Source organism: Cariama cristata, unplaced genomic scaffold (genome assembly GCF_000690535.1).
Source record: "Cariama cristata isolate BGI_N322 unplaced genomic scaffold, ASM69053v1 scaffold22369, whole genome shotgun sequence".
NCBI lineage: Eukaryota > Metazoa > Chordata > Aves > Cariamiformes > Cariamidae > Cariama > Cariama cristata.
The window spans coordinates 381-17,334 of record NW_009634331.1 but is presented as its reverse complement, the minus strand read 5'-3'; the positions used below and the strand labels follow the sequence as shown (position 1 = coordinate 17,334).

Sequence of the window (16,954 nt, the reverse complement as noted above, 5' to 3'; positions counted from 1 at the left end):
CCATAGTTGAAAAAGACTGCCATAAGGGGAAATTCAGAGGACCATGTGGTGATAGGCACACCTCCTGCTCCCTGCCGTGGAGTATAAAATGGGCTATCATCTTTATTCCTCGAAGCTAAGGGGAGAAAGGAGAACTTTTCTCTTGGCAGACCGTCCTCACACATCCCATTGTGGTCTCTCTACCTCCTACCGATACCACAAAAGTAGGCAGATGAGGTGATTTAGGCCTTTTCTGTGTTCGTGTCCCCCTCGCTCGCAGCAGGGAGGTCGATTTCGTGGGAGAGCGCTTTTCTCCTCTTCCCGTGTTTGAGGAGTCTGGGCCTCGGTGTAGCGCTGCTGTGCTGACTTGGGACCCCCTGAGAGAATCCTCTCTGGGTGACTGCCCCTGCAGATGCAGTTTGTTTGGCTACCTGCTTTCCCCCTCAGTCTGCCTGATAAGGAGGAGAGAAACCAGATAATAATTAATCCTCAGTATGTAATATTTACCTGTGCTGTCTGTGACACCAGGTGGGTTTTGGTTACTTCTGTTGATTTTCACTTTGCTCTGAAATACCTGGATGCTGTTGGGTGTGCTTACCGTTACAGAAATCAGATGTGCCAGCAAGTATTTACACTTTTGAAAGTTAGGCCCGTAACTCCATCGCTCTGCCTTGCTTTTTCTCTTACTGTTTTTTTCTTTTTTTCCCCTTTGCTCTGCCCCCTTTTAACTTCATCCGCGCAGATGACACCACCCATATGTTGACTGCTAGTGCGAGTTACGTGGCCAGTATGGAGCAGTGCCTCTTTTTAACTGGTCTGGTTTAATTCAGGAACAGTACTTGTATTGGAATATACTGAATTTCTTTATTCCCCAAAGGGAAGAAATATATAGAGGTGGACAGGGATGAGGTATGGCTTGGTACGTGTAGCTAATAGAGTTTTTGTCTTTTATCCAAACGTTGTCCTGGTATTTTTGTTTTTCTTACAAGAATTGTTTGTGTAAGAGTAGCCATTACATTACCTTTTTCACCTGTCTTGCATCTTCTAAGAGTCATAAATGAGAGCCTTATGTTTAACCAGCTAAACCCACAGAGTATAGGAGTAAATTCTGGCCTTGATTTAGTCTCAGGTGCTTGGGGTTGGATTCATCTCAGCTGTCTGTAATCTTCTGAAAGTTAGGTATTTAGTCCAAGCTAGATTTCCAGGTGCTTGCTACTATCAAAAGGAAGGCAAAAGGCTCACTTAGGGTGATTTATCCCCTTCTGTTACACGGAAGTGGGGTGATTTCTCTGTTTTTAGTGACTGTGAAGGTGTCGAGATTAATTTTCAGGTGGCTAGAATTGGAGAGTTCTGTCTATTTTGTTATGAAATGAGAGGGAGGGAGCACTGAAGAGGGGAACTAGGGGATGTTTTGTGATCTAGCCTGCGAGCTTGCTACGTTACCTGAGAGGTTTAAGGCAGGTGAGCATCTTGCTGAGTTTCTGGGGTTGCTGGAAGCACGTGAAATACTCCTTCTGTGGGGTAGTGCAAACTTATAATTTGGAAATTGTTAGTAAAATTATTTTTCTCTAGGTTCTGTCGTACGATGTTAAAAGATCATAATTTGACAACTCAACAGTCTTTCCACCAACTTGCACAAAAGAAACCATTTCTTCCATCTGCAATATGGCACAATGCAGGTAAGTACCAGTTAAAAATGGATAGATGAGTGCTTTGTGAGTTTTTATGTCTTCTGGTAATAATGAAAGCCTCCTATTCTTTCTGAAATCTGAGTGTGGTAACCTTTCCTGGGTGGTTTTTAGTGAAGTGCTAGTGCATTTAGACATTTGGAGCTTGGGGAGAAGATGTGGATGGCTTGCTATGTGCTTGATTATGCATGTTCTTTCTGTATAATTCAGCTGCCAGGATTTAGAAGGAGCTTTGTTAGTGCAGGGTATTATTTGGGCTTTGCTGCACTTCTTCATTTAAATTCTATCTTGGTGTAAACGTATCTCTTGTGAAAGACTTTGTGCTGCCTTCTGTCCTGCTTCAGCTGCTGAGCTCTGCCCGGTAAAATTGCTGGCTGTCCAAATAGAACCTCCAAGGATGAAAGCAAAGCTTTTCATTCTTAGAGCTGCAATTTTTTTCTTTTTTTTAATTTTCCCCCTCTTAAATATGCATCCATGTATGGTGCATCAATGGCATTCTCCGTTAATATTATCTGCAACTCGGTATTACCCTGAAAAAGCAATGTTTAAGATTGAGTTTGTTGTACCTACCATTTTTTTGGTAGGCTGTAATGCTCAGAAAAGAAAAAAAGGGCAAAAAAAAAGTCTGTGAAACTTGCACAGCAGAAAAACATTGTGCTTTTGCGCTTGCCTGAGGGATTTAGCAACTGCTCTCCAATGCTGTAGCAGAAAGAGCCTAAGATAAAAAAATTCTGCAGGTGCTGTTGAATGGAATTAGTCACAAATGGAAATCTTATTTAAATTAGTCTGCTCAGGCAGAAGTTTCTTTTTAATTTTGATTTCAGAGAGGTCCAATCTTATCTGGTCCAGCACCATTTTTCCTATTTCAGTTCTAACCAACAGGCAGTCTCTGATGAGTAGACGGCTTGCTTCTGCAAGTGTCCTGCTGAGGACTGCCTCTATTTGGTATCTTCCTCTTGCCTTGAGCGGATGGCAGAACAGAGTATAATATAAGCGGTATATACAGCGTTCTGCTGAGGGGTGAAAGAAACGATATAGATATTTGATGTACATACAGCCTGTTACCAACTACTGAATGATGAATTCCAAAGGAGTTATTCACAGCTGTGCAAAGAACTCTCCGGGTTGATTAATGACTGAAACACCTGGTCTTCGGAAGGCAGATCTTCAGCTGTGGAAGACACTTTGACAATACAGAGGCTACCCACACGGACACCTCTTCTGAGAGCTGAACAGCCATTTGTGTGTTAGGGCATTAGGGATGCTAGATGAACAACAGACGATAGCTGGTAGTGACCCGTTCCTTTCAGAGAACGGGCAGAGTGTACTCACTTTACACCATCCAAATCCCCCGTTGTTGGTTATTTGTAAACTGTGCTGTTACACTGGATGTGATTTTGGATGCCACCTGGATCTGGAAGACGGGTAGTTCTTCCATCCCCATGGATAAAGCTGACGAGTTGCTTGCTCTGTCAGAATTATTCTTTTCATGTTAAAACTAAGTACTTCCACACTAAGTCTTCTTACCTTTAAAAAAAAAAAAAAAAGTAGTGTGTACGTACTTTGCCATTGTGTATGTTCAAGTAAATGGGTTGTTACCGTGACAGACACAGGCAGTAACGATTTGGCAATTTATAAGTAGCGTGATTTGTCATCTAATACTAGGGAGTCATGAGCAAAACGGCAGTTTATGAAAATGAAAACGTCAGCTCTTTTTGCTGCTTTAAATCCCTGTATTGCATACTTTTTGAAGCTATGTGAGCTTGTTTCTTAACTATAATTTATTTATAAATATTAGTTCCTAGAGATTTTTGGTTTTAAAACGCATTTTTTTCTTTCCTGAATGTTAGTATATCATTGTGTTATTTGATGTGCAGGGAGAGTTAGGAAGAAGGAGAACAAGAAAGAGAATTGGAAGACGGGAGACTGTCCGTAACTGATGTTCAGCTTTAGTGGGACATCAGGCATATGCTGTGTGGACCTGTCTATGGGGAAAATACACTATTAAAGTACACCACTAAATGTGGAATATTAAAATTTAGTCAAGATCAAGTTTTTTTTTACACTCTTCTAGTGAAAGACAGACCTAGGCCACAAAAGGAACTTCAGTAAAAGTTTATCTTCTGAACATCTTTACCAGTGAATGGTAAATAATTTTATTTTGAATTGTTTGGTCAGTTCAGTTTCTGGAGGATAAGTGGTAGCTTACAGTAATTTTTCACTCTGTGGAAAATATAAGCAGGGTGTGGTTTGCTGTAACTCTTACACTTGTTTTTCTTTTTTTATAGTGCTGAAAAATGAGATAACAAACCAACCCCATAAATCATGTGTATCTTCAAGAGAGGGTTAGTGAAACTGATTATGCTTTGAACAGGAAGTGATAATGCTGGAAGAGGGACTTCACAGTGTTTGAGGATCGTAAAATAAAAAAACCTGAACACCACAGAGATATGAAGGTTGCGTCTCTTGGCCTTCCGTAGAAAGTGAGGATGTGTTTATCAGTCTTCATGTCAGGCTGGAGGCTTTCATGGAACCCATTGCATTGTGGTTTTAAAGTATCATTGCTGCACAGGCTGCTGTTTGCCATCGCACAGTGGTCACCCTGGTCTTGGCTTGCTGAGTAATCAGGATCCTTGACTTTCATTTCAGCTACTTGGATTTGATTATTTTTCTTCTTTTTGTTGTTTTTAATTTCCAGTAAGAGGCATGTTTATTCAAACTCAGGACACTCCAAATCCAAATAGTTTGAAGTTTATTCCAGGGAAGGAAGTGCTGGAGTCGAGGACAATGGAGTTTTCCACACCAGCTGCAGCATTTTGCTCACCTTTAGCAAGGTATTATTAAACGTATCATAATTTGTTTTGGGGACCGGTATGGACTGTGTGTCTACAACTGATGTTTTTTAAGCACAGCTTCTGATCGTTCTGCTCCTCCTTATACTCTGGAGCAGCTTGGTTGGATTTAAGTTTTTAATGCAGCTTTACGTGTGCATAAAATTGAAGCCGGGAAGATTGTCATTACTAAAGTAGCCTTTCTGTGTGTCTGTACTCCCCAGGACTGTATCATAGCAGAATGCGTCAAGGTCTAGTTTGTGCAACTGGATTGAGTGGTACTATAAATCAGTATTCTTGAACAGTGGCTGCATCACTGGCGAGACCTCTGGCCCTGATCTCGCAAAATCATTCCCATCAGAACACGCTTAATTGAAGTAGTTACTTGGAAATGATGCAACTTTTCAGAATTGGGAAATAGACAGCACGAGGAAGGAAATAGTTCCCAAAACCTAGGAATTAAGTGTAGTAACTTGCTTGCTTTGGCAGATGTTGGTGCTAACTTCAGCTTCAAAGCCAATGGATTTTTCCTTCACAAAAGGTTTATCATCTTTCAGTCAAAGGAAGGCCAATTTGGGCCCGCTCTTTCAGGCTGGATCTGTAACAGGTCTTGGGGCTTGCGGCTTTCAGTACCAAAATGCATAATCTGGGGTAAGAATGGCTGAGCAGAGAATTGATTCCTATCATCTTGGTATAGAAGAGGTTTGGAGTACCGTCACAAGCCTCTCTGGGAATGTTTGGAAGCATCCTTTTTTGGCATGTTTTGTCATTGCTTTCACATTAGCCTCTGACAAGAAACTTTATTTGTTACGTGGGTGGAAGGGCTTCACTTTGGGGGTGAGCTCCAGAAGTGCTGTAGTAGGTTACCTCTGGAGATCCCAGTTTAAGTCCTCTTTGTGTGTGTTGGAAGAATGACATGCAAAAGTAGCAGCTGTCTCAGGTGACAGTCTCTCCAGGAACTGTAGGGTTATCAAAGGTGCTGCTCGAATGTTTCCAAAGGTCTCGCAGAGTTGTTTGAGAGCAAACAGGATCTTTACAAACAAAGCTCTGACTTAAAGTAATAAATACGATGTGAAAGCTTTTTGGGGCCATCAAGACATGTTAGCGGAATGCTGAAGCTGTAGGATCTGATTATGCCAAAGTGCATCAGGTTGCAGAATGCAGTTGACTGTCAGAAACTGGCTTTTTGTTACCGTATATCTGCAAATAGCTGTTTTCATCAGAGAAGATGTATGTGCTAGAATGTGTACCATGGCAAAACAGCTTGATTATGCGTATTGTGCAGGTTAATGGAAAAAAAATTGTCTACTTCGTACCGTTAAACCGCCGATTATGGGTTTTGTAAATGGAATACTCATGTATTTTAAAAGGGAATATTGTTTAAGTAGCTTTAAAGTCCAGTTGGTTTAGTGATATAAAAGCCCAGTACATGCATAACTCTTTCAAATGGCTGTTGTCTAATCTCTTCTGTGGTTTTTCATCACACATACCTTTGTGACAAGATTTCCAGTTCCTTCATTCATTGCATTTTTGATGTTTTCCAGTCTTTCAGGAGAATATATTGTCTTTTTTTTTTTCCCCCCTTAATTACAAAAATACTCTTACAGCCCTATGCTGTGTTTAACTACAGGTGCTTCTGACTTTTAATTTATTTTTTTTAAAACTCTTCAGGAGTAGTATAATTTATTTATTCTGTAGATGAGTTTGTTGGGTTTTATTTAACCATTTGTGGAAATTGGTCTTTACATTCACGTTCTGCTTTTTATACTTAAAATATTGTCAAAAATGTGCTCTCTCCTATCATCTTAAGTTCTTGTGTTGCTTTGGATGTGTGCTAATTTACCACCTGGTTGATGGGTGCTGTATGGGCCATCTCAAGCAATTTAGTGTGAATCCTGAGCCTTTACCAAATCTTCAAATTTTTCACGTGCCATACAAATGACAGAAAATACTGAAGATTGCTCACAAAATGAGTTGGTGTGTTACAACCTTGTGAACTGCTTGGCACTAAACCTTTTATTTAGTGGCAACAGAACTGAAGGCAGTTTTTATTGAGCTCAATTACTTTAAATAACTTGCTTTAATCTAAGGAACATTCCTTGTATTTGCGCTAGTCCTACCTGAAATAATAGATACCTACTGGTTTTGGTGCTGATCAAACGCATTTTTATACACAGAGTATAATTTTGCCTCCAGAGAAGAATTGGAGAGAGAGTAACTTTCACACATCTTGTGGAAAAGTCCTGTAAGATGTGCCAGCTCTTAGTAAGCTATAGGTGAAGTAACTCTGAGTTTCTCTTAACGGTTCTGGTTTTAGTGCTTATTTTTGTCTAGAAGTGTATTCTGAAACTTTTTTCTGTGACAGATTAAATAAACCTTTAGGAGTTTGCCTGAAATGTGTGTGCATTTTTGTGGGTTTTTTTGTTTTGTTTTTCTGACAGACAGTTATTCAAAATTGAAGGAGTGAAAAGTGTTTTCTTTGGACCAGACTTCATCACAATCACCAAGGTAAGCAGAGCGGAGATTCAGGTGTACTAAAAGATGAGCTGAGATTCAGCTGTCGAATAGACGGCCATAGAGAAGATCCAGTCAGACTCTTGGACATGCATAGCAAAAGTACCAGAGGCAATGTTTACAAGCGGCATAAAGGGAATTGCCTTTAATATAAAAAAAAACAAAAAAACAATCAATGTTAGATAAGCAGTGGAATAGGTTGCCCAGAGAAGCTGTAGATTCTTTGATCTTGGAAATGGTCAGCGTTGGACTGGATGAGGCCCTGTGCAACGTGGCCAGCTTGGAAGCTGGTTCTGTGTCGATCGGGAAACTGGACTAGGTGACCTCCAGAGAAGGCTTCCAGGGAGATGGTTGTCTGACCAGGATGGAGCGCGCTGCCAGCAGCGCTGCGTTTGCCCAAGGTGTGGAGCGCATGTCAGCAGAGATAAGGTGTCCTCTGGTAAATGTGCAGTTACGCTCCTGCTGTGTGAAGAGCACAGGGCAATACAAGGAATGGTAATTCAGCTCGAAATTAAATAGAACCAAACAATCTGCAGTCTCTGGAACAGTTTGGTAAAAATATGTGTCAAGTAGCGTATTTAGGAGACTTCCTTTTTCACCTCCTTTTAGATAAGATTTTAATAGCACTTGGCTTGCAAACAAGGAAATCTTTCTGTTGACTATTATAAATTGAATCTTACTGAACTTTTTTGGCAAAGCTGACCTTGACAAAACTATGAAATCAAATCAATGCATCAAACGTGAGAGCCCATTATGATACTTTTAATGTAAGAAGAATTTCTGCATAACTTATTAGGAGACAGATACTCTTTATTTTTTTTATTTGTTTTTTCCCTTCTGATTCTTATAGGAGAGTGAAGATCTGGATTGGAACTTACTGAAACCAGATATTTATGCAACTATAATGGATTTCTTTGCCTCTGGCTTACCTGTAGTTACTGAGGAGGCACCTAGAACAGATACAGGTAAATCAAACTCTTCAGGAAGAGGCCAGTGTCTGCCTTTGGGTTTAGTTTTTGTGACATCAGAAGAGCCTCCATTTCTCCCTCAGAAAAGCACGAAAGACAATTTAAAGTGAAAACTGCTAAGATTAACACAGGAGAGAATTTGCAGAACTGTTCTAGCAGAAGCAATGCTGCACTGTCTATAGGAGTTGCTTACCTGTGCATATAAAGCCTGGTTCTCATCTGCTGTAATACGAGTGTATCTTCACAGGAGCTATGCTGAACTGTGCGTTTTGGCAGTGTGGACCGTGTTCTGTTATACTTTGTGTGTGTGAAATACTTTTGCAATTTCTGAATAGAAAGCTGTGGGGTGTTGCTGCATATCCTTTTTGTATGGGCACCTACAAAGGGTTTTATTTCCCTCCTTAAATCAAAAAAGAGTGCCCAGGCTTAATGTCTGTGTCTTAATGATAGGTTTATGGCCTTAAATGAACAAGAAATAGTAAGAAATCTTTCCCAAACTGTAGTAGAAAGTAACTGAGACTAACTTAGAATTTAACTCAAGGGCAGTACTTTGCCTTTTATTTTCTCATTTGCAACTTGCCAACTTTAAAATTTTTTCCAGTGTTTTAAGGAAGGTTATGGCTATTGAATTCCTCTCTGCACTGTTACATCTGGATTTAATTTCAATATTAACATAGACCTTGTTTTATTTGAAAAAGTTGTCTTTAAAAATGCTCTGTGAGACTAACACTGAGCTTAAAATTGCCTGCAGAGCTGCTAAACCCAGACATGTTCACAATTCCTCCCCTGCCACATTTTTTAGGTTGCTAAAACTTTCCTTCCGAGGACCCTGCCTTAACCCATGCATCCTTACTGAATGTTAGTTGTCGCTTCCTTTAGAAGGCGACACTGCTATTGTCTGTTAAGGCCTTTGCCTGTTGAGAACAACTCTGAACCAGTAGTGTGTTGTCAGCAAAAGCTTGAGATGTAAATAAGGATAATGCAGAAAAAGATACTCTGAGTTAAGACTTCTGCCTTTTGGTTTCAGTCATCTCAGCAATGTTTTTCTGCTATTTTGTTCTGCTATAATGGATATACAGTGTTAGTAATCATATTGGAATTCTCTCCAAGTTCTGATTTGCATGTTTTTCTTTTCCCAAGCTGCATCAGAAGAAGATGATGAAGTTGTACTGATGATTAAAGAGCTGCTGGATACAAGAATAAGGTAAACCAGGAACATTACTGCTAGATGGGGCGAGTTAGTCTTGGGGTTTGGATTTATTTAGGTAACAGTGCATTTTTCTTTGAGTATGTGTGACTTCATGGTTCAGCATCTAGTGTGGGGGTTTAAAGTGCAAAACTGGCCAGAGTTGAGAATGCTGTTTCCTCTAATTGAAAACTTTTTATCTAGTTTTCCTGTTTAAGCAAACTGTATGCTGAATAGAGTCCTTATTGTTGAGTGACTTTAGAACAGTGTATAGTCTTACCGTTTGTAATGCATTTAAACAGGTCCATTGGGTTTAACCTGGCTAGTTTTAAATAGTGCCAACAACACAGTCTTTGCTTTTACGGTAACTTTTTTTTTTCCCCTCTGTCGTATTAATCTCTGTCTTAATTGTACTTGTCCTTCCCTTCCAAGTATTCCCAAGTAGTTTATACTCTTGTATCATACTCTAAAGGAAAATGTACTAGTGGGTTTTCCTTGCTGCCTGGGCTTCGATGGATTTTGTCCTTGCAGTCTGTTGCAGTTTTATTGGTATTTCAACACAGCTTGAATTCAGAAACTGGTAGTAACTCATGAAATCTCAAGAGTGGCTACGGATCATGTTGTTTGCCTGAAGTATATTTTTATGCTCATTAATTGCCTTCCAAAGTGAACTGAAAGGAATAAGCAACTTGACATTTTAGACGCAGGGGAAAATGTCTGATGTGTTTCTGAAGCTGTGATATCTGATGGCGACATCTTCCCCGGCTCACAAATTACAGGAACCAGCAACTTGTATGTGGGTCAAAATCATGGAATTCAGTTTAATTTTTCCAGAAGTTATGACGCGCTTGGGCTTTTTTATTTCTTTTTTTTTAGACGCTGCATTTTAAAAGTGATATTTAAAAATCCCATTTTGGTTATCTCACAGCTGAGACGTGGTACTGGTTAATTTTCCTGAAAGGAAAGAGGGAGAAAAGCAGAAATAAGCTGGGACATTTTTCCCAAATATACATGCCAAGTGTTGAAACATAGAAGCCAAGTATACTGTTGTATGAAGCCATGATAGAAAGGGACGTTTGTGAGGCCCTGCTCTTGCTGGGTATGTGGTTGTTTAAGCTCCCTCTGGTCTGTTAGTCCTTGATTTCCCAGTGGCCTTTCCTAACGGTCACAGAATTTCTGCCCAAATTTCTGTTTTTCCCCACCTTTTTCTTTCTTTCATTTCCTTCCCTCTGTACCCCTCGGTGGACCAAGAAGCTGTTGGTAAGAAGGTTAGCAGTAGTGTATCTACTTCATTTTATGGCAGGATAGTTTACAGAAGCTATGTATAAACCAGTGGTACATACAGGGCATTTATTGTTTAGTCGATCAAAAATATGCGCAAAGAAGTTGTCAGATGGTGCAGGATGGAGGGCATGTAGGTCTGAAAGGTCCTGTAGTATGTTAAAAACGTTAATTTCAAATAAGAAAAATGGAATTCTTAGTCATGTTCTTTGGCTTTCTGGCATGGAGATAATTTGCTATGGTGAGTTGTTAATGAATGTGTCATATTCATAGATTATTTGCTTAGGAGTGTAGTTCTCAAAGAGTTATTTTGGAAATCAGTATAAAGAGCTTCTGTTACAGTAACTTGATGGCTTTAGCTTGGTCTGGAAAAATGTTGCCATGGGGATGCGGTTACAATGCTGGGCATTTGTTGCTTGCAAAAGGAGACCAGGCTGCAGAAATGCTAATAGTACTGGGATGTGGTCTTATCAGATGCTGGTTTCTTCACTTGTTAGCAGGATTAAACTTTTATAGTTGGAGCTTTTTTCCATCCTGTGTAAACTATGGTGAACTGTGTATTTATTTATGGAAGCACTTAAGGACTTCTTATCGCTGTCCCTAGTCAGGTAACAGACGCACATGTGGCGTATGGTAGGACACACACCTGTTTTATTTGGCACGTAACAGAGGCAATCGTCGTTACATGTGGAGAGGGCCTCAAGGCAAACCAGTATGTCCTTGCAGGCTGAATCAAGCTCTGCTCTAAGGTGCTTACCCTCGCCCTTGGAATTTCAGTGATTCCTTTGTGTGCTGCTGCATTCATAGCAAATACATTTTGCTTAATGTCCTATGGAAAAACAGTAGCTGTCAATGTGAGAGAGTCCAGCAAAGTAGGAGTTGTTGGAAACTTGAACCAGGTGGTTGAAGAGAAAGAGGGCTTTAGTTACTGTATCTTGACAGTTCTTTTTGTGTATTAAATTTATACATTAAATCTTTACTAAAGATTTCTGGAAGGAAACAAATTCCAGCTAAACTTGCTTTAAATTGAGTATCATGTTCCATCAGGCCGACAGTGCAAGAAGACGGTGGTGATGTTATTTATAAAGGCTTTGAGGATGGAATTGTGCAGCTGAAGTTGCAGGGCTCGTGCACCAGCTGTCCCAGTTCCATCATCACCCTGAAGAACGGGATACAGAACATGCTCCAGTTCTACATCCCTGAAGTAGAAGGTGTGGAACAGGTGGGTTGGTGAGAGATAATAGCTGTTTTCTTTTAAATGGAAAAGAAAGTGGAATGGTCCCTTTCCAGCATGGACAGGTTGGCAATTTAGCAAAAGTACAGGATGTGTAGATGCAGTTCTTCCAAGTCAGGAGCTGTAGCTTAGCAAAAGGTACAGAACTCTGCAAAGTCCTGTACAACCCCATGCACCAAAATACGCTGGGGACTGCCTGGCTGGAAAGCAGCTTTGCAAAAAAGGACCTGGGGTCCCTGGTGGATGCCAAGTTGAACTTGAGCCAGCAGTGTGCCTTTACGGCAAGGGCTGCTGCTGATGTCCCGGGCTGTGTTGAGGGGAGTGTTGCCAGCAGGTTGAGGGAGGTGATCCCTCGTTGGATTCTCTCCAATATGCCCATGTCCCTCTTCTACGGAGGAGCCCAGGACTGGACGCTCTGTGTTTGCCAGTGATTGTTACCTTTGTGCTTTGTGTGTTAATAAGTGACAGGCTTTTGTCCCCTAAAACGGAGATTCTTTTGCTTTCTCATTAAAAATCTGGTACGCTGTAGTGATTATTCTAGAGGCCTTTGTAATAACTTGACCAGCTCCTGTTATTTCAACTACATTTCTTCCTGGCATTTTTGATTGCAAGTTTTTCTTACCCTCTTCATGTGACCATTTAATTCTGCGCTGCTGAATGACACTGCTGTTCTCCTTGGGTCCAGCAAAGATTTAATGTAATTAGTTCTCTATGCAATCCTATGAGACTGAGAGTTTAAACTGTTTACCTAAACTGCTTCTGGATTTGATTTCAGGTTGTTGACGATGATGATGACGTGGAAAAAGAAGCAAATTCTACTTGAGCTAGCATCGTCTATGGCCAAATAAGTATTTACCTCTTGGTGTACGTAAACTATCTTTGTGCTGAGGAACAACCAAATTTGCCTTTCTTTTCAGAAAAATAGTTGCACTTATATCTCTGAAAATGTATCATCAGTTTAAGTAGTTTGTGCACTAATTTATTAAATGCCTTGCATTCAAAAAAGAGTCCTTTTGCTCTACTTTAGTACTATGTCTTGAGAAAGAAATGGTGGGCTTTGAAAATGGTGATGCGTCTCTCCATTGCTCTTTCATACAAAACATTCAAGAATGAAAAAAAGGTAGAAGTAAAGTTTCTTGACTGTTTTTTTTGTGCGATAAAAATATTAAATGTTTATTCCTCCAAACCTCCTTATGGGGCTTGCAGGACTGTCTGCCCTTGCTCTATAACTGGGAAATTCAGGAATCTGAACAATCTGAATTGTTAAAAAGCTTTTGATTCATATCAGATTTTTTGTGTGGAAAAATAACCCTTAACTTCAGCTGTTTGTTTTAGAGGATGTGATGTTGCCGTCAGTCATGGAAAGTTACCTGCTTGCTCACTACCACTGTGCAAACAATAGCAACAGAAGCAAAAAATGTGAGCAGTTTGTTATAAAAATCATCTCTTAAAGTGTTAGAAGAAGATGATCCTTATCAGCTTTAGTAAGTAGAGAGACTAATTGGCTTATTTAGAAGTAAAATTGTTCAGCCACCATTAGTGGTCTGTTTAAACTTGCAAAAGATGATTTCTCAACATAGTACTCCAACATCAAGACGAACGTGCAGTGCTTAAGGGCACAAATTACATTTGTAGGATAGCAAAGAAAATTAATGTGTTTACCTGTGCCATATCCTGTTTGTTCCTTCTGCAGTGCCAAAGAGTGCAGCGTATGTGTAACTTGGCTGCCCTGGCTGAGCGAGGGAATACGTGGCAGAGCAGAACACGTCCCAGTTTTAGAGACTATGGGAAGAGAAATATTTATTGTTCTGAAATGGAAATACGTAAATCAGGCTTTGCAAGTACTTCTGTTTACTTGTGCATGTAGGACTTAATGTCTTCCTGGTGCCTAGCTTTAGCAGATGACTTTGCTAACGGAAATACCATTTCTTTGTGCTGCCTCAGTCGAGCTGAGTTTGCAGTCATCATCTGGCTTATGGTTATAGCCGTATTCCCTGTGTGCAAGGATTTGACAGCCTCCGGTATGTTCCCCTCTTTTGCTCCTTGCCAGTGTAATTCCACTGAGTCCCTAAACGGGATCAATTAAGTCAGTGGAGAATCTTTTATATAGGATGCAGATCAGCATGTGATAGCCATAAACTTCATATTACTTGTTAGAAATTAGGAAAGAAATATTTTAGCAAAATATTTCTTCAGCTTTCATGGAGAGTAAAAACCTACAGTCATTTAAATTACCCACTCGGGATTTGGAAATTGGTTTGAAATTACCACCTTTTTTTTTAACCCTATGATAAAGTACGCAGGGCCCGATTTTACAAGTATGTCGATGACAAAATTCCCCTTGAAATAGGCTCAGACTATCCAGAAGAGAGCTTGTGCAAACGTTATCGCCACGTTCTTCTTTGTCAGCAAACCATAAAATGGCGAGTAATGTTTCTGGTTTCTCAAAAATGGAGCTTTTTAGGCTTTATTTGTCAATTTAATGCACTATATGAACCAAAACTTAAACAGCAAAGTAGCTGTTTTGTGTGTTAAATAAAATGTATCTCTTAAAGATGCGGTCTTTATTCTTCAATTAAGCAGTACTAATCTCTTCCAGGTTCAGTAACGATCCAGTTCTGCCGCTGTCTTTGTATTTCCAGTCTTGTTTTTAATGGGGTTTCGATCTGTACAAATAGGACCAAATTAAGCCTGCATGTACTGCGGCTGAAGATCAAGCATCTTGAGAGACGGAAGAGATTCCATGTCCAGCATGTATCCTGTGCGTCCTCAAGTTCCTCAGGCTCAGTCGTGGAGAGAAAAGTGCATAATGTTTGCATCGCATCCTCTTTTATCTGATCTGTCCCACTACAAAGTAAGCTCTTTAGGGTTGTGGTTGCATTTCTGCAGCATAAAGCAATGAGAGGGCTCTCCAACTCTGGATAAACGAAAGCAGAGGGAGGGTCTTAAGTGGCCACTTGGGGAACAAAACAAAGCCGAACTGTATTTGCAGCATTAACAGTAACCATAAACTCTAATACTATGATAGCCTCGTGTGGCAAAGTCGTCAGCCCAAATCATTAGGACTTTCTCTGTGAACCTTCCAAGCTGTGTCTGGAACAGCTTAGTTCATGGAAAGAATCCCTGCTAGCGAGAGGTGTCCTGTCTCCTCCACTTGCCCAAAAAACCTTTCACATTCACGGACACTGAGGCAAACAGGGGAAAATAGTAATGACTATTCAACGTTTAGCTTAGGAGTTAATGGGGTGGCCAGCGTCGCCTGCGGCAGTGTGGTGTGTTGTAATGTGATGTTCTTGCAGCTCTTTTTTTTAAAGAGGGCCCTTCAGTTAGAGGGCTGGGAAGCTGTGCTGTACTGTAACACTCAGGTCAGCAAGGTTTTTTTGACTGTGAAGTTTTTCTATAAATTGCAGTTAGTCATTACATTTAAAATAGTAATGACTGCTTGAAATTATTAAAAAAAGTACTTTGGTATTTTTGCTGTGCCCTTGGTAAGTGTGAAATGACAGTCTGCCATTCAGCCATTTTTGTTTTCACCCGTATCAGACAGAGAAAACAAAATCCATTCATGTTTCCTAAGCACTGTTCTACAACTCTCTCTTACAGCAGAAGTTAGTTACAGCTATCTAAACTCTTGCTATCTTGAAACTCTTCACAGGTGGACATGTGCTTTTTGTCAGGATGTGACTCATTCCATGCTTCTAGGAGAAATTAGCCTGTTTATCTATAAGGCAGTCTCCTGATAACGCTGTAGTGTATGGTGTGAAGCAATCGACAGCCACAGCCTTCGCTGACCGCATTTGTGGAGCAGGTACTTTCAACATAGTAGCAGGAGGAAATAGCTCACGTTACCTGATGTTAATACTCAGAATGCCTTATATCGGGAATCACAAAACATACTCTTTTCCAGGAGGTGATAGATTGCAATCTGTCTAAAATTCAGGACTTTAGCCAGAACTTCTATTTCAAGTGAAGTGTGTTGAGCTTAGAGGAGAAGGAAGTGGGTATTTTTTTTCCCCCAACCATGACCCCCTTTGTTAAATTTAAAAGGCTCACGTCTGAGAGTTTGGGAAACTGTTTTCACATTTCTCTGTTTGGCAGTGAGTTGCAGGTCTACATCCACGTGAACTGTATACAGTAGTGAAACCATGTACTGCGTGTACAGCAAACCTCAGGATAAAGTAACAAGTTACATAGAGGATAAATACTGGCTTTTATAGGGAAAAATTTAAATAGCCCTTTCAAGACTAAACACACAGAGCTAAATTTCTGTGTGTGTAAAATTCTGAGGAGTTTGCGCCAGATTAGTACATACGGATGGAGGAGTTAGCCTCGGTTTGAGGGATTCATTTTTTTGTAACATCAAGTATGGTGTAGGTTTAAGTGGTGAAGTTTGGTATTTGCTGTGCTGCTGACATGAACTATGTATTTTGAGAGTGTTTGTAAGGGCTGTCCAGGCTCCTTCAGGTCTGGGGCACCCCTCGTTACTGGTAGGGTCATATCCTTTCAATTTGCCTTCAGATAATGCTATAGATTATTTTAGGTTTGTAGTGAATACCTTAAGACATTGCACTAGTGGTGAGAAGTCATGAACCGGGAGCTGCTGCAGGGCAGCAAAGAAACCCTCAATATAGAAATAAAGCAGCAGAGGAATCTGGTGTGCCTAGTAGATCAGTAATGGAGTTTGAACAGTGGCCAGAGCTGAGGAGAGCAATATTTCTGTGCCGACGTATATTGTGTATATTTCTGGTGATCACCTTTCAGTGGGTTAGTAGTTCCCTTCTCATCTGGGAAGTAACTTCCACTGCTACAAGGCATTCAGCTTCCTAATCAAAGATGTGGAAGTGGAAAAAAAAAATCAGAATTTGAAGTCAGCCCTCCTCTGCCTTCACAAGTGACAAAGGGGAAATAAAGGACTGAGCATCTTGCTTCCAGATCGCCGTTCTACACGAGCCTGTCCTAGGAACTGGGACTAACCCGTGGGTTGTCCCTGTAATGTCCTCGCTGCTGAACAAAAGCAGAGGGGCGGCCGTGCGTGCTGGCTGCGAGCTTCTGTTTCTTAGATCGGTGACCTTCCTGCTCCTGTTCGTGTTCAGCTGGGTTCTTGCAGCAAGTTCAAAATCTACCCCTGTTGTTTTTTTTTTATGTATACTAACATTGTTGGTTGTTTTCTTGGTTTTTTAAGGAAATCTTTCTTTATTGACTTTTTAGTGTCAAGATAAAGTTAAGTGAACAGCATTTTCCTTAAGAGGGGAGTGCTATCTTTTTGTAGCCTT

General features: G+C 40.4%; 1 protein-coding gene across 1 annotated transcript; it reads left to right on the top strand.

The window, feature by feature from the left end:
- Window positions 1-1,556: 1,556 nt before the first annotated feature.
- On the top strand, window positions 1,557-12,683 carry NFU1 (NFU1 iron-sulfur cluster scaffold). Its single transcript, XM_009707114.1, has 7 exons — window positions 1,557-1,658; window positions 4,366-4,501; window positions 6,940-7,006; window positions 7,863-7,977; window positions 9,121-9,184; window positions 11,495-11,669; window positions 12,457-12,683. Exons 1-7 carry the CDS (start codon window positions 1,565-1,567, stop codon window positions 12,502-12,504), a joined length of 699 nt encoding a protein of 232 aa, XP_009705416.1. The 5' UTR covers window positions 1,557-1,564; the 3' UTR covers window positions 12,505-12,683.
- Window positions 12,684-16,954: the final 4,271 nt, after the last annotated feature.

Bases quoted from the DNA above. Each gene is read 5' to 3' on its own strand.
- NFU1 (XM_009707114.1), top strand. From the start codon at position 1,565: ATGTTAAAAGATCATAATTTGACAACTCAACAGTCTTTCCACCAACTT. The intron at 1,659-4,365 runs GTAAGTACCAGT...TTTAATTTCCAG, and splicing joins TGCAATATGGCACAATGCAG to TAAGAGGCATGTTTATTCAA. The intron at 7,978-9,120 runs GTAAATCAAACT...TCTTTTCCCAAG, and splicing joins GGCACCTAGAACAGATACAG to CTGCATCAGAAGAAGATGAT.